Source organism: Oncorhynchus keta, chromosome 5 (assembly GCF_023373465.1).
Source record: "Oncorhynchus keta strain PuntledgeMale-10-30-2019 chromosome 5, Oket_V2, whole genome shotgun sequence".
Taxonomy (NCBI): Eukaryota; Metazoa; Chordata; class Actinopteri; order Salmoniformes; family Salmonidae; genus Oncorhynchus; species Oncorhynchus keta.
The window spans coordinates 14,756,589-14,783,857 of NC_068425.1; the positions used below are offsets into that span (position 1 = coordinate 14,756,589).

The 27,269-nt window shown below is 41.9% G+C and overlaps 5 protein-coding genes and 1 long non-coding RNA gene across 8 annotated transcripts in view; 4 read left to right on the forward strand and 2 right to left on the reverse strand.

Annotated features, from left to right (window-relative positions):
* The first annotated feature begins 391 nt into the window (after positions 1–391).
* LOC127930017 (uncharacterized) overlaps positions 392–27,269 on the forward strand; it is a 42,002-nt gene continuing 15,124 nt past the window's right edge. Inside the window, exon 1 of the long non-coding RNA XR_008136539.1 lies at positions 392–591. This is a non-coding gene — a long non-coding RNA (uncharacterized LOC127930017). The remainder of the gene's footprint in view (positions 592–27,269) is intronic.
* On the reverse strand, positions 558–1,514 carry LOC118375050 (hemoglobin subunit beta). Its single transcript, XM_035761541.2, has 3 exons — positions 1,346–1,514; positions 943–1,165; positions 558–805 (listed from the first exon to the last, which is right to left on the reverse strand). Exons 1-3 carry the CDS (start codon positions 1,435–1,437, stop codon positions 674–676), a joined length of 447 nt encoding a protein of 148 aa, XP_035617434.2. The 5' UTR covers positions 1,438–1,514; the 3' UTR covers positions 558–673.
* LOC118375054 (hemoglobin subunit alpha-4-like) lies at positions 3,360–4,290 on the forward strand. Its single transcript, XM_035761546.2, has 3 exons — positions 3,360–3,528; positions 3,724–3,931; positions 4,022–4,290. Exons 1-3 carry the CDS (start codon positions 3,434–3,436, stop codon positions 4,148–4,150), a joined length of 432 nt encoding a protein of 143 aa, XP_035617439.1. The 5' UTR covers positions 3,360–3,433; the 3' UTR covers positions 4,151–4,290.
* On the forward strand, positions 10,183–13,247 carry LOC127930016 (uncharacterized). Of its 3 annotated transcripts, XM_052518790.1 has the most exons (4): positions 10,183–10,710; positions 10,943–10,981; positions 11,526–11,720; positions 11,760–13,247. In XM_052518790.1, exons 1-4 carry the CDS (start codon positions 10,226–10,228, stop codon positions 11,998–12,000), a joined length of 960 nt encoding a protein of 319 aa, XP_052374750.1. In that variant the 5' UTR covers positions 10,183–10,225; the 3' UTR covers positions 12,001–13,247. The 3 variants fall into 3 exon arrangements, 2 of the variants coding, with proteins under 2 accessions (XP_052374750.1, XP_052374749.1); XR_008136537.1 differs by having other exon boundaries at positions 11,643–13,247; XM_052518789.1 differs by having other exon boundaries at positions 11,526–13,247.
* LOC118375052 (hemoglobin subunit beta-1) lies at positions 16,481–17,451 on the reverse strand. The gene is made up of 3 exons (XM_035761544.2): positions 17,283–17,451; positions 16,831–17,053; positions 16,481–16,677 (listed from the first exon to the last, which is right to left on the reverse strand). Exons 1-3 carry the CDS (start codon positions 17,372–17,374, stop codon positions 16,549–16,551), a joined length of 444 nt encoding a protein of 147 aa, XP_035617437.1. The 5' UTR covers positions 17,375–17,451; the 3' UTR covers positions 16,481–16,548.
* LOC118375053 (hemoglobin subunit alpha-1) lies at positions 18,736–19,640 on the forward strand. Its single transcript, XM_035761545.2, has 3 exons — positions 18,736–18,902; positions 19,125–19,332; positions 19,429–19,640. Exons 1-3 carry the CDS (start codon positions 18,808–18,810, stop codon positions 19,555–19,557), a joined length of 432 nt encoding a protein of 143 aa, XP_035617438.1. The 5' UTR covers positions 18,736–18,807; the 3' UTR covers positions 19,558–19,640.

Here is a 27,269-nt window from a genome sequence, read left to right on the forward strand (position 1 = left end):
TTTGTTTGATTATAGCTCTGCATTAGTTGCCCTCGTTTGGCAATACGTCGCGATCTGTCACATTGCTGTGGATAAATATGGTGATGGTGAGGGCAAGGCTCCAAAATCATATTTTACATGGATTATGTTAGGCTACTCAATTAATGTGTTGAAAATAATTTCACATGAGTGGGGTATGACGTTTAAAATGTTGCTAAAAATATTGACTTAAATGGGTTTTTAGGTCCAAAAATAGTAAAAGCATTTGTTGACAGTGGATTTCAGTCATTCTAAGGACATACATATTTAAATATATAAAACAAAGAAAATACCATTTAAATATACTGTAGCTATCATATTACAATTAGAAAACATTATGTGATGGTAGGCAGGTAGACTCGTGGTGAAGAGTGTTAACCGTTTTAGGAAATCATTTATTTTCAAACTTGAAGATGTGTAGGCTAGGCGATGTACACAGCTTGTTTGATTCCATTGAGGTCCTAACTAGAATCCAATTGCCATCAGGAAAATTGCAGGAGAGTATTTTCCATCGAAAAACAACACTTCAAAAACATAAATGCTTTTACGTGTATTTTATTATTTTCAATGCGTGTCGCTATGCCACAGGTTCCAGCCTAACAGACTGGAGTTGGAGTGTCATCTCTCTTCCCTATTGATGCTGTCGAGTGATACTCTAGTGGTACTGTCTGCCAAGAGCGGACACAACGACAGCCAGGAACTTCTGGAAGGCTTCCTGAATATCAGCACTGAAAACCGTGGGACCGAGCTTGGCGGCCACGCACACGGTGATGCAGTCGGCGAGGAGCTGTGGAGAGGGGACCGTAAAGGAACCAGATAGAGAATGTAATATTTAAATAAGGTTTACATCGGCTCATAACGCTATTTAATTCACAATACTTTATTTTTGTATTTTGTTTCAGTTTGCTAAAGTGTAATACTCACCCTGAAGTTGTCGGGATCCACGTGCAGTTTCTCGGAGTGCATCACACTCAGTGCAGTATAGGTGTTCTTGATGTCATCCAGGTTCTGCACAGCTCTGTCCAGTCCGTGCATCACGGTCTTTCCGTGCTTGGCCACAGCGGGGTTACCCATGATGGCAGCGGGTGTGGATAGGTTGCCGAAGGTGCTAAAGTGCCTCTGAGTCCATGGAGACACGATCAAAAGTCTAAAAATAAATTAAACAGGCTGCCATTAAAATTGCACTTCACAATCAATATGGTCTGTATCGCACCAAACAAAGGTGAACACCGGGATGTCCTACTACGCAATTAGTGCTAATTAGCCAAGGTAGCCTATTGTCGTGTTATTATTTAATGATATCTACATAAATATTATAAGAATGTACCTGGCCAGGGCCTGGGGTCCGATCTCATCCACGCTGATCTTTCCCCACAGGCCTACGATGGCACTGCGCTCAGCATCTGTCCAGTCGACCATGTTGACGTTTGTTTGTTGATTTCCGTTGGTACTTGCAAAATGTTACAAGAGATCCCTGAGGTTTTTGTCTCATGGGACCTCCAATTTATTGATGTTCAGTATCTCTGATTGGATGAATGTCTTGAGGGGGCAAGGTCCTCGAGTGTGGCACATATCGGCATTGTGCCAACTTCATCTCACTTTTAAAGATAATGCTTGGTCATTTAGGCGTTGCCAAATTCAAATTACTACGGATGGAATTATCAAGCCATGATTAGCCTTCATCGGCATTTTTGTCAACATTTAGTAATTGACATAGCCTTGTTCTGTTCAATGTTCTCTGTATACTGCAAATAGTACTTAATACCCCAATTCATATTGTTAAGTTCAAAATAATATCTGACACTATTCAAACGAATGAAGGTTCGGAACTTTAATGCCAATTATCTCAGGGTAGAACCTTATTTGGCCCTAAATGCTATTATAATGTTTCGTTGTAATATTCACATTGAATTGCAATATTATCTTTATAACATTCTAATTATTGATGTAAGTGTTTATTTGGGATCTCATTTAAAAAAGAAAAGCCTAGATTGGGAGTAAACTATTAAAGAAAGAGCATGACTCGAAATATGTTTTATCTTCATATTCAGACGGACCCACCCATTTGATAGTTCCATATTTCTGGTCTTTTTGAATGATTCATCTAAATGTCAGTTGGTGAAAAGTTCTAACTGGACACTATTCAATGTGAATATCAGCCTATTTACTTCAATGAAACCACCGCTTTTTGTTTAACCACACTGAAATACAATGCTCGTAGACTATATATTGTTACAATGTTTAGTGATAGGCCTAGGGTACGCTTTTTAATCGAAACAAAACCTTTCCGATTATCAGGTATATCATTTGTCTCGGTAGTTATGTATTAACTGTGAATATTGACTACATAGGCCAAATTGGATCTAAGCCAACACGTCTTGATTTGGTTGCTAGTTGCCAATCCAATCACGTTGCAAATATTTGTCAGTGTTGGGGAAGCTACTCTGAAAATATAGTTTACCAAGCTAGCAATTACTTCACACTGGAAGAAATTAAGCTACACTAAAGCTACCCTGAAGAAAATATAAAGTTACTATGGAAAAGAAGTTCACTATCCAAACTACTTCGTGAAAAATGATCATATGTAAATCTGAAATGTAATAGAGTAAAAATTGTAAGTCAGAGAACTTTGAGGTAAAATGTTGACAGTGTGTATTTTAGCCTATTAGCTAAATGTTTGAAGTCAGAATTCAAGTCAGAATTAGGCAGAATTAGGCAGGTCTAATGCACCCCAAAAATATATGATTGCCTACTTCATCTATATTTTATATTTCAAAAATAAGTAGTGTGTAGTGCCAGTAGTTAGCTGCTACATGGGGGGGAAAGTAGTCTGTAGTTCCAGTAGTTAGCTGATACATGGGGGAAAAGTTCCAGTAGTTAGCTGATACATGGGGGGAAAAGGAGTTAACTACTGAAACCCTAACTAGATTTCAATGTAGTTCAACTACCACCGAGCTACTGCAAAATGTAGTTAAATTACTAGTTGAATTACATGCAGTCCACTACTCCCCAACACTGCCTTTTGTACAGAATCACATGTGAGTATAGGAAAGATTAGACCGTACGATTAAACCTCAACCGTAAAGAAAATATTGAGGTATTAAGTGTTTCAAAAACACTTTGTTATTCAATCTATATGAAATAACTACATACAATGTTATGACAGAATTTTTAAAAACAAAATCGATTATGGGCAAATGTCATATTTCGGGCATTATACGAATTAGCTCAGGTCCATTACATATAAAAAACATTAATCATGTATTGGAAAGATGCCCAATCAGAGGAGGAGCCGAGATTACATCCGGGCGTGCCTTCTCTCATGCCTCAATAAAAACAGCCTCTGGTTTTCCACCCTCACACACTTCATTTCTCAGCATCGTTATTTAAGTGGATAAACGGACAAGACGCAGCTATGAGTCTCTCAGCCAAGGACAAAGCCAACGTGAAGGCCATCTGGGGCAAGATCCTCCCTAAATCCGATGAGATTGGAGAACAGGCTCTTTCCAGGTAATTACATAACGATGTATGATAAATTAAAAACTATAACATATATTCAAATTATTAACACATAACTCCCCAGTCAAGTCTATGGAGGCTATGAATGCGTATCCTATCTCAGCAAAAATATGGACCCGATACTGACTGTGTGAATGATTATTTAAAATGAATTTTGTCTCACCTAATTTCTAATGTCCACTACAGGATGCTTGTCGTCTACCCCCAGACCAAGGCCTACTTCTCCCACTGGGCTTCCGTGGCCCCCGGTTCCCCTCCAGTGAAGAAGCACGGCATCACCATCATGAATCAGATCGATGAATGTGTTGGCAACTTGGACGATCTCTTTGGTTTCTTGACCAAACTCAGTGAACTGCACGCCACCAAGCTGATGGTGGACCCCACCAACTTCAAGGTAAGAGAAAAAGACACTAAAAAAAGCACTTAAAAATCGGAATTTTTACCTGTGTGAAGGTGAAATATCAATTTCCATTTTTCTTTGCAGATTCTGGCTCACAACCTGATTGTGGTCGTTGCCGCCTACTTCCCCGCCGAATTCACCCCGGAGATCCATTTGTCCGTGGACAAGTTCCTGCAACAACTGGCTCTGGCCCTTGCGGAGAAGTATCGCTAAACTGGAGTTCAGCTGCTAAACTGTCATCCGAGCTACAAGCTCTCACAGTTTTACATCAGAATTAGACGTTCATCCATGTTTTTCAAACGTAAATGTCCTTCCGATATTGACACACTGACAATAAACCAAAATGAAACTCATACTGTGTTTGTTTTTCATTTTCGATGTCTCACATTCACATTCAATATCCATAGGGGTCAGAAGGGCACATACCACCTCATATTTGTCCTCTTAAAAAACGAAATAATTATAATAATATTTTTTCCCCCTAGCTTTAGCTAGCTCAGACGGGTTCCCAAACTCATAACTATTTACCAATAAGCCATTTCAGGCTATCAATCAAGTCATAGAAGCAAGCTTGTCAAAAATTCTCAAATTTAGGGCCCACCCCACAGCCATCCTCAGTCATTTTGTGTCCCCTCAGAATTTTGCGGTGCATGAAGCCCCTGCTCACATTGTCTTCCGTTTTACAGTGCATTTGGAAATAATCCAGATCCATTTACTTTTTCCTAATTTTGTTACGTTGCAGAATTATTTTAACATTTACTAAATAGTTTTCCCCCTCTAATCTGCACACAATACCCGATAATGACAAATCAAAAACTGTTTTTTATAAATGTTATTTTTTTAAATGTTATTTAAAAAACAAAAAACTGGAGGAGTCATGTAGGACTGCTGAAAAAGATGGCAGCATTTTAGAGAGCTCCTACCAGCATGTAAATATTGAAATTCAACGTCATACACTTTTATTTTTGTCTTAATATATTGACTTGAAGTACAGTTTAATATAAAGATCATTTACATTTTGAAACATATCGCGAAAGTGGCGTTATTGGAATTTCGACACACGATAAAAACTTATTCAAGGCTAACACGCGGTATTAACAGAAGGCCATATCGGCTAGCAAACAAACAGCAAGTCCTCCCGAACATCACAACCAAGACATGGATAAACACGTAAATACAGAGAAATAGGTAAATCTTTAGGGTCTATTTGAGTAAATGGGAATTTTAACACGATTTTGTTGGATGTTGCATCAGATTTCTCGACAATAAAAACAACAACTACCTAGTTGAAGGAAACAGTTGATGCGATACAAGAGAGGATGGATGGGGCAGAGGAACGGATTTTGACAGTGAAGGATACCATCTCCCGTCTGAAGAAGGCTAATGAGAATCACGTGAAAAAATTGTGGAATCTGTTGAATAATTTGAGAACAGAAGTAGGAGATATACATACCTAAATCCAAGATGGCGTAGCAGTCAGACGTCTTTTGTCCTCGTCTTGTCCCATATATACAGTGCCTTGCGAAAGTATTCGGCCCCCTTGAACTTTGCGACATTTCAGGCTTCAAACATAAAGATATAAAACTGTATTTTTTTTGTGAAGAATCAACAACAAGTGGGACACAATCATGAAGTGGAACGGCATTTATTGGATATTTCAAAAAATTGTAACAAATCAAAAACGGAATAATTTTGCAGACCCAATTTTTCAGTTTTTGATTTGTTAAAAAAGGCGGAGGTAGCGGTCCTGCTGCTGGGTTGTTGCCCTCCTACGGCCTCCTCCACGTCTCCTGATGTACTGGCCTGTCTCCTGGTAGCGCCTCCATGCTCTGGACACTATGCTGACAGACACAGCAAACCTTCTTGCCACAGCTCGCATTGCAAGGAGGAGCAGGAGGAGCACGGCCGCACAACCCTCCATGTGCTCGCCAGAGGTAGCCTGACTGCCATTAGGTACCGAGATGAGATCCGCAGACCCCTTGTGAGTCCATATGCTGGTGCGTTTGGCCCTGGGTTCCTAATGCAAGACAATGCTAGACCTCATGTGGCTGGAGTGTGTCAGCAGTTCCTGCAAGAGGAAGGCATTGATGCTATGGACTGGCCTGCCCGTTCCCCAGACCTGAATCCAATTGAGCACATCTGGGACATCATGTCTCGCTCCATCCACCAACGCCACGTTGCACCACAGACTGTCCAGGAGTTGGCGGATGCCTTAGTCCAGGTCTGGGAGGAGATCCCTCAGGAGACCATCTGCCACCTCATCAGGAGCATGCCCAGGCGTTGTAGGGAGGTCATACAGGCACGTGGAGGCCACACACACACTACTGCGCCTCATTTTGACTTGTTTTAAGGATATTACATCAAAGTTGGCTCAGCCTGTAGTGTGGTTTTCCACTTCAATTTTGAGTGTGACTCCAAATCCAGACCTCCATGGGTTGATAAATTTGATTTCCATTGATCATTTTTGTGTGATTTTGTTGTCAGCACATTCAACTATGTAAAGGAAAAAGTATTTAATAAGAATATTTCATTCATTCAGATCTAGGATGTGTTATTTTAGTGTTCCCTTAATTTTTTTTGAGCAGTGTATCATAGCTAATTTAATTCCAAACAAAATGGGGTGATTATTCTGAAAAGCATAATACTTGGTTTTGTAAAGTTGAAGCAACACTCTGAGTTTGGCAGTCTTATCTGCATTGAGGCTTTTATTAGTGGGATTAAGGTAGTGTTATGCAACACACTGTATATGCTCCCAAAAAGGAGGACCCTGAGTTTTCTCATGAGTTCAAAGTTATACTGGGAAATCTTGAAGGGCAGATTGTCCTTGCTGGAGACATCAACCAAGTGATGGACAATATGATTGATAGAAGTACATTTACAGGTAACTGCACGCCAAAGGACAGACTTGAAATACATACAGTGGGGAGAACAAGTATTTGATACACTCCTGATTTTGCAGGTTTGTAATTTTTATCACAGGTACACTTCAACTGTGAGAGACGGAATCGAAAACAAAAATCCAGAAAATCACATTGTATGATTTAAGTAATTAATTTGCATTTTATTGCATGACATAAGTATTTGATACATCAGAACAGCAGAACTTAATATTTGGTACAGAAACCTTTGTTTGCAATTACACGGATCATACGTTTCCTGTAGTTCTTGACCAGGTTTGCACACACTGCAGCAGGGATTTTGGCCCACTCCTCCATACAGACCTTCTCCAGATCCTTCAGGTTTCGGGGCTGTCGCTGGGCAATACGGACTTTCAGCTCCCTCCAAAGATTTTCTACTGGGTTCAGGTCTGGAGACTGGCGAGGCCACTCCAGGACCTTGAGATGCTTCTTACGGAGCCACTCCTTAGTTGCCCTGGCTGTGTGTTTTGGGTCGTTGTCATGCTGGAAGACCCAGCCACGACCCATCTTCAATGCTTTTACTGAGGGAAGGAGGTGCAGTCAACCTGTCCCCTTTGCAGAAAAGAATGATGTTTCCACCTCCATGCTTCTCGGTTGGGATGGTGTTCTTGGGGTTGTACTCATCCTTCTTCTTCCTCCAAACACGGCGAGTGGAGTTTAGACCAAAAAGCTCTATTTTTGTCTCATCAGACCACATGACCTTCTCCCATTCCTCCTCTGGATCATCCAGATGGTCATTGGCAAACTTCAGACGGGCCTGGACATGTGCTGGCTTGAGCAGGGGGACCTTGCGTGTGCGGCAGGATTTTAATCCATGACGGCGTAGTGTGTTACTAATGGTTGTCTTTGAGACTGTGGTCCCAGCTCTCTTCAGGTCATTGACCAGGTCCTGCCGTGTAGTTCTGGGCTGATCCCTCACCTTCCTCATGATCATTGATGTCCCACGAGGTGAGATCTTCTTAAAGAAAAATTAACAGGTCTGTGAGAGCTGGAATTCTTACTGGTTGGTAGGTGATCAAATACTTATGTCATGCAATCAAATGCTAATTAAGTACTTTAAAAAATCATACAATGTGATTTTCTGGATTTTTGTTTTAGATTCCGTCTCTCACAGTTGAAGTGTTCCTATGATAAAAATTACAGACCTCTACATGCTTTGTAAGTAGGAAAACCTGCAAAATCGGCAGTGTATCAAATACTTGTTCTCCCCACTGTATACTAGCAGAATATATGGGCCTTACAGAAAATATGGATATTAGACCATCCTAATGATATAGAACATACTGTTTTCTCCCACTGTCATAAAACACATTCCAGAATAGATTTGTTCTTGATATCTAATTTGATGGTTACGAATGTGATTGATTGCAAGATTGGGCCCATTGCCCTCACAGATTGTGCTGTAGTAGAGTTACATATTGATATGAGGCGGCAGCCTAGTGGTTAGAGTGTTGGACGAGTAACCAGAAGGTTGCAAGATCGAATCACGAGGTAAAAGTTGTTCTGCTCCTGAACAAGGCAGTTAACCCACTGTTCCTAGGCCGTCATTGAAAATAAGAATTTGTTCTAGTATGGCGCCTAGAAAAATAAATATAAACTCGAAAAATGTGCGGAAGGGTAGATTTAGAATCAGCACCATGCTGTTACAAGATGCGATATTTATCCAATCACTAGCAGATGATCTTAGTTCATTTTTTGCGATCAACATAGGCTCAACTGAAAATATTTCAGTTAAATAACCCTTGTTTGTTTAGTTTAGTTTGATAAACCTCTAAAGCATATATTAGAGGGAAATAATAGCACATGTATCCAAAAAAGAGGAGTGAAGGGGCTGAAGCCGTAAACAGATTAGAAACCGAGATATGTGGTTTGGACAAGACATTTCACAGAAAGCACATTTCAAACTGCCTGCAAATTGAAATTTCAGTTGCATGAAATGTATAACAAAAAGGCAGAATATGCACTATTTAGATTTAGAACCAGTTTTTATGAGGGAGGTGAGAAGACAGGTAGGCTAATAGCAAGACAACTAAAAATGCAGAACACTTCTAATGTCATTCCAACAAGAGCAATAAGATGGTGACCTCATCCAGAGATAAACAGTGTGTTTAAATTTTTTATTAAGATTTCTATTTATCGTCCTGTTCAGCGAGCACCATAGACATGGATACTTTTTTGTCTGGTGTAGCATTACCTAGATTATCAGATAGCCAGGTAGAGGACCTGGACTGTAATATAACAGAAGAGGAGGTTAGAGATGCCATTTTATCTATGACAGCAGGGAAATCACCTGGTCTGGACGGCCTTCCTGTAGAATATTATAAAAAGTATATTGAGATAGTTGTATTGACAGTGGTTTACCAGGAGGTATTGAAAACTGGCTCCAATCCGGACACCTATAATGAGACTTTGATATCGCTGATTCCTAAAAAGGATAGAGATACTACAGAACCTGGGAATTTTAGAGCTATCAGCCTCCTTGCAATACGCTTAGAGAAGGCACTACCTTAAAATGAAAGGAATTCATACATAGTGACCAAGTAGGAATTATTAAGAACAAGACCTCAACTGATAATACATCTCGTGGTTAAACCTCTCAAACATAGTTCCTATCGCTGCTGTCTCCTTAGATGCTGAGAAGGCATTTGATAGGGTAGAGTGGGCTTTTCTCTTAAGAACCCTATAAAAATGTTGTTTTGGACCTGACTTTTGTAAATGGATAGGGGTCCTCTATTCCAATCCTAAAGCAACAGGACTTACGAATGGAATTATGTCTCCTTTTTTTAGTCTTTCTAGAGGCACAAGGCAGGGATGCTCAAGGCAGGCTCTCCCCTCTCCTGTTCACCATAGTTTTAGAGCCTCTTGCAACAATGATAAGAACAGATCCAGATATTAGGGGTGTACGTGGAGGAGGAAAAGAGCACAAGCTGCTTATTTTTGCAGATGATATTCTACTGCTGGTCTCTGATCCTCTTCGGTCTGTACCATGATTACTTACTTTTATTGAATCATATTTTAGTATGTCCGGCTACAAAATTAATTGGAATAAGTCGAAAGCAATGCCAATTAATGCCATATGTTATCCTGGAGCCGTTACCCCCATTTAATTTGAAATGGGATCCTAATGGGATGAAATATTTGGGTATTAAGTTGAGCTCAAATTTGGAGGAAGTGATGGGACTAAATTGTGATCCACTACTAGTCAAGATTAAGATCAATTTAGAAAAATTGGAAAATATAAAACTATATTTAGGGGGATAGATCAACGTGATTAAAATGGTTGTAGTCCCACAACTTAATTATATCTCTCCAATGTTACCTATGAATAATCCATGCCAGTATTTTAAACGATATGACAAATTAACTAAGTATGTTTTGTGGGATAGGAGAAAAAAACAGGATTAATATAAAGATGTGCTCACCAAGGGATGTAGTAGGCTTGGCTTTACCAGATGTTACATTGTACAATTTATCAATGGCTAAATTGGCAAAGCATTGGTTCAAAAGGGACGCTGGCTTGGAATGGATAACAGTAGAACGGGAACTAAGTTATACTCTGTCACGTAGGCTTACAGGGGAGAGGTCTGTTGATACTCTGTCACATAGTCTTACAGGGGAGAGGTCTGTTGATACTCTGTCACGTAGTCTTACAGGGGAGAGGTCTGTTGATACTCTGTCACGTAGTCTTACAGGGGAGAGGTCTGTTGATACTCTGTCACATAGTCTTACAGGGGAGAGGTCTGTTGATACTCTGTCACATAGTCTTACAGGGGAGAGGTCTGTTGATACTCTGTCACATAGTCTTACAGGGGAGAGGTCTGTTGATACTCTGTCACATCGTCCTACAGGGGAGAGGTCTGTTGATACTCTGTCACGTAGTCTTACAGGGGAGAGGTCTGTTGATACTCTGTCACATTCCTACAGGGGAGAGGTCTGTTGATACTCTGTCACATCGTCCTACAGGGGAGAGGTCTGTTGATACGCTGTCACGTAGTCTTACAGGGGAGAGGTCTGTTGATACTCTGTCACATAGTCTTACAGGGGAGAGGTCTGTTGATACTCTGTCACATAGTCTTACAGGGGAGAGGTCTGTTGATACGCTGTCACATAGTCTTACAGGGGAGAGGTCTGTTGATACTCTGTCACATAGTCTTACAGGGGAGAGGTCTGTTGATACTCTGTCACATAGTCTTACAGGGGAGAGGTCTGTTGATACTCTGTCACAGTCTTACAGGGGAGAGGTCTGTTGATACTCTGTCACATAGTCTTACAGGGGAGAGGTCTGTTGATACTCTGTCACGTAGTCTTACAGGGGAGAGGTCTGTTGATACTCTGTCACGTAGTCTTACAGGGGAGAGGTCTGTTGATACTCTGTCACGTAGTCTTACAGGGGAGAGGTCTGTTGATACTCTGTCACATAGTCTTACAGGGGAGAGGTCTGTTGATACTCTGTCACGTAGTCTTACAGGGGAGAGGTCTGTTGATACTCTGTCACATAGTCCTACAGGGGAGAGGTCTGTTGATACTCTGTCACGTAGTCTTACAGGGGAGAGGTCTGTTGATACTCTGTCACATAGTCCTACAGGGCAGAGGTCTGTTGATACTCTGTCACGTAGTCTTACAGGGGAGAGGTCTGTTGATACTCTGTCACATAGTCTTACAGGGGAGAGGTCTGTTGATACTCTGTCACATAGTCTTACAGGGGAGAGGTCTGTTGATACTCTGTCACGTAGTCTTACAGGGGAGAGGTCTGTTGATACTCTGTCACATAGTCTTACAGGGGAGAGGTCTGTTGATACTCTGTCACATAGTCTTACAGGGGAGAGGTCTGTTGATACTCTGTCACGTAGTCTTACAGGGGAGAGGTCTGTTGATACTCTGTCACATAGTCTTACAGGGGAGAGGTCTGTTGATACTCTGTCACGTAGTCTTACAGGGGAGAGGTCTGTTGATACGCTGTCACAGTTTTACAGGGCAGAGGTCTGTCAAACTCCCAACCCAATTTTGTTACACTCAAAAGAGGTCTGGAGAACAGTACACAAGATAAGTGGAATTTCACATCTAAAACAAGGATACTCATCATTGTGGCACAATCCTCGGCTACCGATAGGAAAGAAGTCTGTGTACTGGAACAGTAGCCAATGAAAATAATTCATACTATAGGTGATCTGTACAATGAAGATGTTTTAATGTCATACTCAGTTTTGGTACAAAATATGATGCGGGAGACAAGGGACATTTCTGGAAATATTTAGAATTAAAAGAATGTTTGTTAACCAGCTATCAACGAAATCCAGGAAAGAACCCAATAGCTGAGTATTTGGAATTACCCAAACATAAAGCAGCCATTTCTACTCAATATTTAGTCATTTGCAGAGTAAAGACGGTAAAAACCTCAGAACAATATGGCAAATTTACTTAGTGTGAAATTGATGATGATACCTGGTTGAAGATCTTGTCCAGTTCAGGGAGGAACATAAGTGAAGCCAGGTGGAAACTTACTCAATATAAGACACTACATAGGTGTTATTGGACCCCAACAAGGCTTCATAAGATGGGGCTGACAAACAATTCTCTGTGTCGGAAATGCCAAAAAGACACGGGGACATTTTTACACGCAATATGGAAATGTATATTAGTGCTACCTTTCTGGAAGGATGTTTTGAAATATCTGGTGGAGTGTTGAGGCTTAACAACTCCAGTTTCACCAAGAATATGTCTCTTAGGTGATAGAACAGAGTTACGTAACGTAACAAATTAGGAATTTGCACTGATCACTGCTGGTGTGGTTACAGCAGCTAGAGTAATACTTAGAATTTGGAAGGGTCATGTGACTCCTACTCTGAAACAGTGGATAGAATCAGTGTATCACTGGTAGAAATTAAAATTCTAGAAGCTGGACGTGTTTTATTTGTCATGTTTCTAAGACTGTGAGGTGATTACTTATGCTTGTGAACCCATTTAGTTCTGTATTGTAACCTGTGAGATTGTCACGCCCTGACCTTAGAGAGCCTTGTTTATTCTCTATTTGGTTAGGTCAGGGTGTGACTTGGGTGGGCATATTTATGTTTCTATTTCTTTGTTGGCCTAGTATGGTTCCCAATCAGAGGCAGCTGTTTATCGTTGTCTCTGATTGGGGATCATACTTAGGCAGCCCTTTTTCTCACCTGAGATTGTGGGATCTTGTTTTTGCATAGTTTTTACTATGTCGCCTGCAGAACGTTACGTTCATTTATATTTTGGTGTTTTTTGGTGTTCATCAACAAAGAAAGATGTACGCTTACCACGCTGCACCTTGGTCTCATTCCAACGACGATCGTAACAGAAATACTATTTGACTGTGTATATGTGCCATGTTGGAGGATATGTCTTGATGTCATGCTCAATGTTTTTATGCTGTACAATGTTTATTTTTGTGTTTAATAAATACAACTTTAATAACAAAAAAAATGAATATCACATTTACATGAGTATTTAGACCCTTTACTGAGTACTTTGTTGAAGCACCTTCCGCAGTGATTACAGCCTTGAGTCGTCTTCGGTATGTCGCTACAGGCTTGGCACACCTGTATTTGGGGGATTTATCCAATTCTTCTCTGCAGATCATCTCAAGCTCTTGTCAGGTTGGATGGGGAGTGTCGTTGCAGCACAGCTATTTTCAGGTCTTTCCAGAAATGTTTGACCGGGTTCAAGTCTCTGGCTGGGCCACTCAAGGACATTCAGAGACTTGTCCCGAAGCCACTCCTGTATTGTCTTGGCTATGTGCGTAGGGTTGTTTTTATGTTTTTTATATTTTTGTAACCTTTATTTAACTATGCAAGTCAGTTAAGAACAAATTCTTATTTATAATGGCAGCCTACACTGGCCAAACCTGGACGACACTGGGACAGTTTTGGCAGCCCTATGGGACTCCCAATCACTGTTGGTTGTGATACAGCCTGGGTTTGAACCAGGGTGTCTGTAGTGACACATCTTCAAGACTGCTGCGCCACTCGGGCTGTGTCTTGGCTTGTCTTGGCTGTGTGCTTATGGTCGTTGTCCTGTTGGAAGGTGAACTTTCGCCCCTGTCTGAGGTCGTGAGCGCACTGGAGAAGGTTTTCATCAAGAATCTCTCTGTACTTTGCTCCTTTCATCTTTCCCTCGATCCTGACTAGTCTCCCAGTCCCTGCCACTGAAAAACATCCTCACAGTATGATGCTGCCACCACCATGCTTCACTATAGGGATGGTGCCAGGTTTCCTTCCGATGTGATGCTTGGCAGTCAGGTCAAAGAGTTCAATCTTGGTTTCATCAGACCAGATCATCTTATTTCTTATGGTCTGAGACTCCTTTAGGTGCCTTTTGGCAACTCCAAGCGGGCTACAATGTTCCTTTTACTGAGGAGTGGCTTCCATCTGACCACTCTACCATAAAGGCCTGATTGGTGGAGTGCTGCAGAGATGGTTGTCCTTCTGGAAGGTTCTCCCATCTCCACAGAAAATCTCTGGAGCTCTGTCAAAGTGACCATCGGGTTCTTGGTGTCACGACTTCTACCGAAGGTAGCTCCTCTCGCTGTTCGGGCGGCGGTCGGCGTCGCCAGTATACTAGCCATCACCGATCCATTTTTCCTTTTTTCCTCTTTTTCACACCTGGTTTCATTTGCGTTAATTTCTGTGTGTATAATTGTAACCTGTTGCCTGCCTAAGTTTGTGCGGGATTAGTTGTTGATTGTGAGGTGCTCGGTTAAATATTACTGTTATTTGTTTTCACAGGTTCTGAAGTATATGAGTGTCGGAACTTTGTTTGTTCCTCCGTACGTTTGTACAGGTTTTCTGTTGTCAAGGGCTTTGTCCTTTTGATTGTGCCATTCCTGTGTTGGTGGACTTTCTTATTAAACACGCTTCTCAGACATCCCTGCTCTCCTGCGCCTGACTCCTACACCTACCACCTAGACGGAAATTGTCACACTTGGTCACCTCCCCGACCAAGGCCCCTTTCCCCCGATTGCTCAGTTTGGCTGTGTGGCCAGCTATAGTAAGAGTCTTGGTGGTCCCAAACTTCTTTCATTTAAAAATGGAGGCTGCTTTGTTCTTGGGGATCTTCAATGCTGCAGAAATATTTTGGAACCCTTCCCAAGATCTGTGCCTCGACACAATCCTGTCTCGTAGCTCTACGGACAATTCCTTTGACCTTATGGCTTGGTTTTTGCTCTGACATGCATTGTCATCTGTGGGACCTTATATAGACAAATGTGTGCCTTTTCAAATGTCTAACCTATTGAATTTACCACAGGTAATGGAAACAGGATCCACCTGAGCTCAATTTGGAGTCTCATAGCTAAGGATGTGAATACTTATGTAAATGTTACATTTGCAAACATTAAAAATAACTTTTCGTTTTGTCATTATGGGGTACTGTGTGTAGATTGATTAAATTGTTTTTCCTCATCAATTTTAGAATATGTCTGTAATGTCACAAAATGTGGAAAAAGTCAAGGGGTCTGATTACTTTCCGGACTAGCTGTATGTTGTGGCCAGACATGACTCTGTGTTGTCATATAGCCTACACGCAGAATAGCATGATTGATTTCCCTGCTGTAACTTGCCACACAACCACACAAGGTCATTTATGGAACTATAGTGAAATGGGACCATCTTGGGAAGTTTCCCTCCCAGTTGACTGCAGCATAACAACCTTATTTGCTATCTTGGGTCAGACTCAGATCATAGCCTATAGCACACATCTTTGTATAATTGTATTCAATATTTGAAAGAATCAGGACTCAAACAACCTTGTTTAACATGAGAATAGGATGTTTGACGTCTTCAAGGTGTAAGATGACAACGCAGTGTAACATTTTACATTTCAGAATGGAAGGCAATTCATTATCAGTGGGAGAAGACTACGTTTGCTAGGCAGATCTCGAGAGCTTGTTGGTGATCCAATAGGCCTATGTTGTAGCGGCCTATAAAACAACAATGTTAATACCATATTGTTGCTTTAGTGATAATTAACCTGTTTTTTTAAACGACAATGATCGAGAACTCATTCATGATTTTCAATGAATAAGATTTGACTGCTTTTTTGACCAAAACACAGACTTGACGACAGGTGTTAACCTGCGTATGCAATCACTTTGACTATGGCTGCAAATAGGCTATTGACGGGTTATTATGCTTTACGCAATAATGGACTAAATCACAGATCGAGCACATCATTGCAAAAAGTACACAGTAGCCTAGTGGCAAAATAACTCAATTGATTGAATATTAAATTGAGTTCAGTGTGATTGAAAAGCCTTTATATGCCCATGTATGTAGGTAGTTGTAATACAGCCATCTTGGTTTTCATTTGAAGCATCATTTTATCCTTCACTTGTTTGTAAGAATTGCAGATACTTCGGCAACTTTGTGTTTGTCATCAGCTTCGTTCGGTTGTTATCCGCAGTCACCGACAGGATAGACATCTTGATTCTATGTTGAGCAGATATCTTCTGTTAATGAAGTGATGCAGAAGGGCAAAAAAAGCATCTAACCATGCACTTTGGCTGCTCTGTTAGTGGTCTATTGATGTTAAGAATTTTGTCGTGGAACTGAACCTGCCCCCCTCCCCCAAAAAATACTTTTAATAAATACAACTCCAATAGTTTGTTTCAATGTCTTTATTTTTACTCAGGCAGGGATGTCAGAACATAATCCCTTGTCTGTGGTGCATTTAGAAGTACCGACTGCCCATGGCTGCGACAACCACTTTCATGAACTTCTGCCAAGTTGCCTGGATTTCAGGAGTGAAAGAGGCTCCGAACTTGGCGGCAATGACAATTGTGAGGACGTCAGCCAACACCTGTGGACAAAAGACAAAGGAGGACGATGTTAAATAAGACTGACGGTTTTGTTTTACCTTTGGAATTAGACGTGTTGCTCTGATTGTTATGTGTTTAGGCTTACATCAGTAAAGCATAAAATATAAGCCTATTTCTCAAGACAGAAGGCATACCCTGAAATTGTCAGGGTCGACGAAGAGTTTGTTAGCGTGGGTCTCGCTCAGTGACTTGTATGTGGCCAAGATGTTGCCCATGTTCTTCACAGCTTTATCCAGAGCTCCACACACGACCTTGCCGTGAGCAGCAACTTTGGGGTTGCCCATGATTGCTGCGGGAGTGGACACATCTCCGAAAGAGCCGAAATAACGCTGAGTCCAGGGGTAGACGATCAGGACTCTGTCATTGCAAGAACACCGAAATATGTGAATTATTTTCAAATGTATTTCAATTATATGCCTAATTAATACTCTAACATGCTCCATTCAAATGTAACAATATCAACTCAATATTAATAGTAATGATACGATAACAGGACACGTATAATAGTGTTATAATTACTCATGATCATCTCCACTATAAACTATATTAGATTATATATTTGAATGAGGCTGAAGCCATGACCTACCTTCCCAGAGCCAGTGGTCCGACCTCATTGATATCTACTTTGCCCCAGACAGCACTGATGGTGCTCTTCTCTGCGTCTGTCCATTCAACCATGTTGTCAGTGTTTGTTTTCCGGTTTTGCAACAAGATTAAACAAATTAATGTCTTGTGTAGGGAGACACTGCATGCAATTTATATTTATGAGTGCTCTCCGCCCACTGAAGGCGGCGCATTTGATTGGCTCTGGCAAAGATCAGTATTGGCCAAGTGAGCGCTTCATCAATTCCAACATCAATTCCAATAATTTATCTGTTAAAAACAACAGTAAATGTTAATTTATTAGCTGTTACAGAATCAAGTCTGTAGATTAGATCCTAAAAGATGGAAGTGTATGTAAATAGGCCTATACAGTTTATCTAGATTACCAACGTTTCAAAATTCGCATGATAACAGCTTAGTTATCAGTTTTAATTTATTCCTCTGATGCAAGAATAAAGCAAGGTTATGGCAAAACCCTTCCGAAGATTATACGTCCTTCATTGCAGTGTATGTATAAGGCTATTCTAATGAAAAATTAGAAAGAGATGCAACCACTAAACATTTTTATGAATTTGGAAAATGTGATAATTCTACATAATTCCGGCCTATAATTTGGCACAGTTTCTTATCTACGACAAAATGACGCCTTCCATTTTTTTAATCGGGGTATTTCAGACCGGTCCCGCCCATTTTAAGTGATTAATTTCAAGACATTAAATATGATAAGCAGAAATGTCCTGTATTATTTGTAGATAGGTGTGTACCCATGTCCTTGCATGACCTCTTTCTTCCTCTGACTTTTTTTTGTCGATCATCATTCGAAGTCCAATCAACCTTATAATTGGGAATCATGTCCAACTTCCATTGAACCCCAGAGTAGGCATATATCATAGATACATATTAGGCCGTCATTGTAAATAAGAATGTGTTCTTTAACTGACTTGCCGAGTTAAATAAAAAATACAAATGGGAAACACGTCACTTTGAATAAATATTTTCGAATTGAATGCAGGTCTTTGAAGGTGGATTTGATTTTCGCAATTTAATTTACCAATGTAGTATATAGTATAGCACTCTACAATCAAATATAAAGCCTACCTTTAATGATTTAACATTATGTAGGATAGAACGAAATTTTCGTCATAATCTAGGTCTATACAATTTCAAATAGCAAATTAACTGTAAATTAAATATTTGGTTATTTTGGCCAAAAAAAATATGCATTGCGCATAAAGGAACCATATTAATGATGGATATTATTAGAAACATAGCCCTCTGACATCTTATTGAAGTTTTTAATATAAAACGCTAACTTAATATTTTATAAAAGCCAAGAACGTTTCTTACTCTTGGATTTTGACCAAGATGGTTGCAGTGTAGGGGGAGTGTACCCTAGTAGCTGGGCGTGTCTGCCGCTCTACTGTGATATAAAGGGACCTAGTTGTGTAGGCAGTCATCTTCAGATAATTTCTTGTATATTTAATACAGGCCAATCAGAAAGGAGCAAAATGAGTCTGACAGCAAAGGACAAATCTGTGGTCAAGGCCTTCTGGGGCAAGATTGGTGGAAAGGCAGATGTCCTCGGCGCTGAGGCTTTGGGAAGGTAAGCCTTAATGAAAGAATGACGAGAATGATTGTGTTTAAACTGATGACAGCGGCCTATGTGCCTACCTCGAATAAGCATTTTAACATACAATAAGTAAACTCATTTCATTACGTTGTAGACACAGACGATGTGAGAAATATGATACTCGTAATGCTTAAAAGTTCAGCATCTAACAAAAACTCCAATATGAATCGAACTATTCTGTACCTTCCTTTGCAGGATGCTGACTGCTTACCCCCAGACTAAGACCTACTTCTCCCACTGGGCTGACCTGAGCCCCGGCTCTGGGCCAGTCAAGAACCATGGAGGCATCATCATGGGTGCAATTGGTAAAGCAGTCGGACTGATGGACGACCTCGTGGGGGGAATGAGTGCTCTCAGTGATCTGCACGCCTTCAAGCTGCGCGTTGACCCTGGAAACTTCAAGGTTTGCCCACAGATAACCTATTGTCTGTATATTGATCACTCTGTCTGTTGCTAAAGCACAATCATTCAATATTAACTTTTAAAATATACTTTTCAGATCCTGTCCCACAACATCCTTGTGACCCTGGCTATTCACTTCCCTTCTGAATTCACTCCCGAAGTGCACATTGCTGTGGATAAATTCCTTGCAGCCTTGTCCGCTGCCCTGGCTGACAAATACAGATAAGACCATCATGAAAGTCCATCATTGGACTCCAGTTCCTGCTCTGTTGTTATTACAATAAAATAAACAGGCAATGAATGAAGTTACCTCCTCTGTTGTGTCCTTATTCCACCACAGTTCACCATCAAAGTCATATTTGAATTTCATCACTGTCACATCTAGATTGAATACATTGAATGAAGAAAGGAAGGGATTAAGTACTAAATGGTGCTTGAGGTCCACCATCCACTATCTCACTATGTTATTCTCCATAACTTTGGATAGCCTATCTAATACGTGTAACATGCATTTTGCTGACCTCATTTAATATTTGATGAATATGGAGTAGTTACAGATGGGTTGGTAAACTGAATGGGTTATATGAAGACGGTAGAGGCACAATGAAAACCTATTCAGAGAAGAACAAATATGTATTTTATTTCTAAATTAATTGTAAATAGTTTAATAACTTTTAAAAACGGTAAAAATGACCATGTAATTTGCAACAAGATACTTCATAGAATGGGCTATTTTGTATTTCCAATGCAGTGAATTTGGTGGGGGAAGTGAAATCGACTTTGAAAAACGAACACGTTGTGTTATACTGTATATACCACACTATACACTCACTCTCATTCTGGAAGTTCCGTGTCTCGACTTTCTCTCAAACAAAACACCTTTCGGCACCGTGGCATTTTGTAGTTTAATTTGATACATTCATATTTAGGATTGTTTTTTTGTAATAAAGTATATTTGCGCATCTCTGAACCGAAATGTCTGTAAGTTAAATTGTTTTACTATTCCGTACAAACGTGTATTGTTTTATGAATTTTTACGAGTTTTAGTCTCGTTGTCCAACTCGAAGGCTTTTGTTGCACGCTCGTGTTCCTGAATGGTTTTGCGCGCAGGCTTGGTTTTACGCGCAGGTCAGGTGGTGACATAGCCAAACATATGGGGGGGTGGGGGGTTTCTACTAACATTTGAGATGTACAAACAGGCTATAACCTGTTTTATAGGCTATAACCACCAAGTTAAAACAATCGGCGGAATTAACAGGTGAAAATAGACCAAATTATTAGCGTGAGGCACATTGAACGCCGTTTGGGTCTTTATCTGTCAAACAAGACACGTCATATAACACTGTTTGACGCATTAAATAAGCTTTGAATTTGACACGTCAAATAACACAATTATATTATATAATGTTGTGTGCTGAATTTGCACGTGCAAAGCACTGTTAAAGCTGTACAAAAAAAAGCAGCCAAACAACACACACCCCGTCACGAACGATGTTTTAACAATCCCGCTTTGGAGAAAATAGACCACATTATTAGGGTGAGGCACATGGGCTACTAACAGCTTTCTACACAACATACACTTAGTATTTCTGTCTTAGCTACAGTATACATTTCTCCCTGGCATATTACATAATTACATAATTTATGCAGCAGCATACAATACATTTTTGGAATCACCTTGTGAAGGTGGCGCAGTGGTCCTTTGTTGGCAAATGTTGTCATCAAAGTCTGGCTTTTTCTGGATTTATGGTGTGAACTCCGGGGGGAAAACAGCCAGTCCATTGAATAGCAGGCTAACATTAGTGGTCTATTTGCAACGCTTTCAGTTAGCCACTGACTCCTTCCAAACGACTTGTTGTTGAATTTGTGATTTCAAAATTGTGTATATCAAGTACCAAGATAAGACCCATGTGCAGACTGTGTGAAGTAACAATGTTTATTATAACCACAGAGGCAGGCAAACGACAGGCCAAGGCAGGCAATGGTCGACAATCCAGAGTAGGAGCAAAGGTACAGGACGGCAGGCAGTATAAGGCAGATTTCAGTAATCAGGAAAAGGTTAAAAAAAACACACACAAAAACAGGAGGACAAGAATAAAAACAGGAAAAACGCTGGTAAACTTTAGGAAGTGACAAAAGACAGACAGAAAACACAGGTGTAAATACACAGGGGATAAGGGGGAAGATGGGCGACACCTGGAGGGGGGTGGAGACAATCACGAAACACGTGAAATAGATCATGGCGTGACAGTGTAATCTCTATGTACAATGGCCGATACGTTTTATCTATAATTTCTCTTCATTATTTCTCTTCATATGACAAGGATTAAAAAGGATTTTCCAGTAGATTGTCGAGTTGATGACAATTGATGATGACTGCTAGCTAAGAATATCTAAGTAAGATGTAGTCCAATCAAAGCTACTGTAGATATAACTTGATTTGATGTAATTCTGTCTGTGGCCAAAGACCTTGAGCCTTCTTGAATGGGCACTTCTTATATATAACTCTATGGCAGAATCCAAGAGGCTAAATTTTCGAGCTCTAACCTTATAATTAGGGATGACGTACTGTCCCATGAGTGACAGAAAACCGAACCAATCATGACAGAAAACTGAGCCAATTAGACGCAACGCTCTGTATTTTCTGTTGGCGAGACCCACCACCACAGAAAGCACTGAGCTAGGCTGAAACACCTGCATTTTGGAGCTGCCTTACTCAAGAAAGCAAAAAATAGATAATGTTTGTATGCAGCTTTATTAACACATTGATATTTTTTTTATGTGACACGGATTAATGCATAAAATTACAAGCAAAACAGGCATGCCCCCCTGTTACTCAATTAATGTGTTTAAAGGTCCAATGCAGCCGTTTTTATCTCAACATCAAATCATTTCTGAATAAGAATTAGGTAGCCTATCCCAAAAGCTTCTTGGCCAAAAGCAATTTCTCAAGTAGGAATGTTGCTTGGACTGTGAGAGTGGTCTGAGTGGAGAGGGGAAAACATAAAACTAGCTTTTATTTTCAAAACTCCATCCCATGAAAACAGGCAGGAATTTCAGGCAGTTTTTTCAAACCACTCTTACACTAAAAGGGCATTATCATTTTCAATAAATGTCACATTATTTCAACCTCATAGTGTGGAAATATATAAAACACCGGGAAATCATGTTTTTCATTGCACTACAATTATTTTTATGATTTTGGTATGACCTTTAAAAATGTACTTATAAGTTTGACGTAGGCTACATGGGGTTTTAGTCCAAAAACGGTCAAACATTTGACAGTGGATTGCAGTAATTATTTTGTAAGGAAACCAATATCTAAATACAAGGAATATAAATATCTAAATATCGTAAGGCCTATATATCACTTTAAAATTAGCCAATATTTGTCCATGTTTTAGGAAAGCATTTTGATTTCAAACTGGAAGATATGTAGCCCTAGGTTTAGGCCTGTATCACCAATTTGGACCCTCTAAAGGCCCAACTACACACAAAAAAAGAAAAGGTTCCTGAAGTCCCCTTTATGGTTTCTTCAAATTGAAACTGGGGGAACCCCTATAAATTCTTCAAAGAACCCCTTTTAATGGTTCGTCAAACAACTTTGAATAACCTTTTGGGGTTCATTTTTTAACTACCCCCCTCCCCAGTTATTATTCTCATTAATAATACGCATAACAATAACAATATTCTAGTTCTCAGTGTTTATTATGATTTTAGTGGCAAAGCAAAATAAAAAAAATCTAAATATGAGGTAAACTCTCAGCAGTGAAAAGTGTAAAGATCCTTGTCAAGGTTTACCAGAATTGGACCCAGAAGCAGACCAGGACAAGGTGAGTATAAAGATGGTGAGTATTTATTAATCAATGAGAACGTGGAGGTAGATAGTTCCGGGTGGAGGAGCGGGCAGCGGAGGTGGGTTGATGGGAGTGGATAGGCTGATCCAATGGATAACAACACACTGGTGACGAGCAGACAGGGATGGGGTATGGGTTCTGGGTGGAGGAGCAGGCAGCGGAGGTGGGTTGATGGGAGTGGATGGGCAGATCCAATGGATAACAACACACTGGTGACGAGCAGACAGGGATGGGGTATGGGTTCTGGGTGGAGGAGCAGGCAGCGGAGGTGGGTTGATGGGAGTGGATGGGCAGATCCAATGGATAACAACACACTGGTGACGAGCAGACAGGGATGGGGTATGGGTTCTGGGTGGAGGGCAGCGGAGGTGGGTTGATGGGAGTGGATAGGCAGATCCAATGGATAACACACTGGTGACGAGCAGACAGGGATGGGGTATGGGTTCTGGGTGGAGGAGCAGGCAGCGGAGGTGGGTTGATGAGAGTGGATAGGCAGATCCAATGGATAACAACACTGGTGACGAGCAGACAGGGATGGGGTATGGGTTCTGGGTGGAGGAGCAGGCAGCGGAGGTGGGTTGATGGGAGTGGATGGGCAGATCCAATGGATAACAACACACTGGTGACGAGCAGACAGGGATGGGGTATGGGTTCTGGGTGGAGGAGCAGGCAGCGGAGGTGGGTTGATGGGAGTGGATGGGCAGATCCAATGGATAACAACACACTGGTGACGAGCAGACAGGGATGGGGTATGGGTTCTGGGTGGAGGAGCAGGCAGCGGAGGTGGGTTGATGGGAGTGGATGGGCAGATCCAATGGATAACATCACACTGGTGACAATCAGACAGGGATGGGGTATGGGTTCCGGGATGGAGGAGCAGGCAGCGGAGGTGGGTTGATGGGTAGTGGATGGGCAGATCCAATGGATAACAACACACTGGTGACGTACCAGACAGGGATGGGGTATGGGTTCTGGGTGGAGGAGCAGGCAGCGGAGGTGGGTTGATGGGACCGTGGATAGGCAGATCCAATGGATAACAACACACTGGTATTTATTTTTGATTTTGTTTCAGACAGGGATGGGGTATGGGTTCCGGGTGGAGGATGTCATCGCTGGGCAGCGGAGGTGGGTTGATGGGCCGAGTGGATAGGCAGATCCAATCAAATTAAACAGGATAACAACACACTGGTGACGAGCAGACAGGGATGGGGTATGGGTTCTGGGTGGAGGAGCAGGCAGCGGAGGTGGGTTGATGGGATTTCCGTGGATGGGCAGATCCAATGGATAACAACACACTGGTGAATGCAGACAGGGATGGGGTTGTGGGTTCATCACACCTGGAGGAGCGGGCAGCGGAGGTGGGTTGATGGGTCAAATGGATAGGCAGATCCTAATGGATAACAACACACTGGTGACCAATTATCTCAGGATACAACCTTATTTAGAAATGATCAGGGATGGGGTATGGGTTCCGGGTGGAGGAGCGGGCAGCGGAGGTTAACTGGGTTGATGGGAGGGGATTTTTAGGCAGATCCAATGGATAACAACACACTGGTGACGAGCAGACAGGGATGGGGTATGGGTTCTGGGTGGAGGAGCAGGCAGCGGAGGTGGGTTGATGGGGAGTGGATAGGCAGATCTATAACAATGGATAACAACACACAATGGTGACCTATCTCAGAAAAATATGGACAGACAGGGATGGGGTATGGGTTCTGGGTGGAGGAGCAGGCAGCGGAGGTGGGTTTCTCCCAGTGGGCTCCGTGGCCCCCGGTTCCGCTCCATGGGAGTGGATGGGCAGATCCAATGGATAACAACACACTGGTGAAATAATATATGTCCCTTTTCCTTTGCAGCAGACAGGGATGGGGTATGGGTTCCGGGTGGAGGAGCTAAACTGGGCAGCGGAGGTGGGTTGATGGGTTTCTTAAACGTAATGTGGATGGGCAGATCCAATGGATAACAACACACTGGTGACGATTCAGCAGACAGGGATGGGGTATGGGTTCTGGGTGGAGGAGCAGGCAGCGGAGGTGGGTTGATGGGAGTGGATAGGTTTTGTTAGGTTACAGATCCAATGGATAACAAATCAACACACTGGTGACGAGCAGACAGGGATGGGGTATGGGTTCTGGGTGGAGGAGAACCCACTACGGTCAGCGGTGGATAGGCAGATCCAATGGATAACAACACACTGGTGACGTTTAGCAGACAGGGATGGGGTATGGGTTCCAGGGTGAATGGCTGTAGACAAAACAAACGGCATGGTAAGTTAAAGGCAAGCAAGACAAAACAATAAAACAAACTCTATAAACTGGAGGCTGGTTGAGCAGACAACACAGAGTGGGCACAACATACTGTTCATGGCATGAGGAGGTAGGCGAATAATTACAATTTTGCAGATTAACACTAGAGTAATAAATGATCAGATGGTCACGATCGTACAAAATTTTGCGAAAAGTAAATAAATAAAAACAGGGAATGGATGTCAGGTCAGAGCTTTTGAAGGGGAGAGGTGATGATCAGGACAGGTGTGCAGATTACTGACACCTGCTGGAGCGCGTGCTACAGATGGGTGTTGCCATCATGACCAGTGAACTGAGATAAGGCGGAGCCAGTGGGTCTGGTGACAAATATGTAGCGAGGGCCAGCCGACTAGAGCGTACAAGTCGCAGTGGTGGGTGGTATAAGGTGCTTTAGTGACAAAATGGATGGCACTGTGATAAACTGCATCCAGTTTGCTGAGTAGAGTGTTGGAAGCAATTTTATAGATGACATCGCCGAAGTCGAGGATCGGTAGGATAGTCAGTTTTACTAGGGTAAGTTTGGCGGCGTGAGTGGAGGCTTTGTTGTGGAATAGAAAGCCGACTCTTGATTTGATTTTCGATTGGAGATGTTTGATATGAGTCTGGAAGAAGAGTTGACAGTCTAGCCAGACACCTAGGTACTTATAGATGTAAACACATATTCAAGGTTGGAACCATCCAGGGTGGTGATGCTGGTCAGGAGTGCGGGTGCAGGCAGCGAACGGTTGAAAAGCATGCATTTGGTTTTACTAGCGTTTAAGAGCAGTTGGAGGCCACGGAAGGAGTGTTGTATGGCATTGAAGCTCGTTTGGAGGTTAGATAGCACAGTGTCCAAGGACAGGCCGGAAGTATATAGAATGGTGTCGTCTGCGTAGAGGTGGATCAGGGAATCGCCCGCAGCAAGAGCAACGTCATTGATATATACAGAAAAAAGAGTCGGCCCGAGGATTGAACCCTGTGGCACCCCCATAGAGACTTCCAGAGGACCGCACAGCATGCCCTCCGATTCGATACACTGAACTCTGTCTGCAAAGTAATTGGTGAACCAGGCAAGGCAGTCATCTGAAAAACCGAGGCTACTGAGTCTGCCGATAAGAATATGGTGATTGACCGAGTCGAAAGCCTTGGCAAGGTCGATGAAAACGGCTGCACAGTACTGTCTTTTATCGATGGCGGTTATGATATCGTTTAGTACCTTGAGCGTGGAGAAGGTACGGTGGGATTCGAGATGGTCAGTGACCTGGTTGTTGACTTGGCTTTCGAAGACCTTAGATAGGCAGGGCAGGATGGATATCAAATCAAATCAAATCAAATGTATTTATATAGCCCTTCGTACATCAGCTGATATCTCAAAGTGCTGTACAGAAACTCAGCCTAAAACCCCAAACAGCAAGCAATGCAGGTGTAGAAGCAGTTTGGGTCCAGGGTGTCTCCCCCTTTGAAGAGGGGGATGACTGCGGCAGCTTTCCAGTCCTTGGGGATCTCAGACGATATGAAAGAGAGGTTGAACAGGCTGGTAATAGGGGTTGCGACAATGGCGGCGGATAGTTTCAGAAATAGAGGGTCCAGATTGTCAAGCCCAGCTGATTTGTACGGGTCCAGGTTTTTCAGCTCTTTCAGAACATCTGCTATCTGGATTTGGGTAAAGGAGAACCTGGAGAGGCTTGGGCGAGTAGCTGCGGGGGGGCGTAGCTTTTGGCCGAGGTTGGAGTAGCCAGGCGGAAGGCATGGCCAGCCGTTGAGAAATGCTTGTTGAAGTTTTCGATAATCATGGA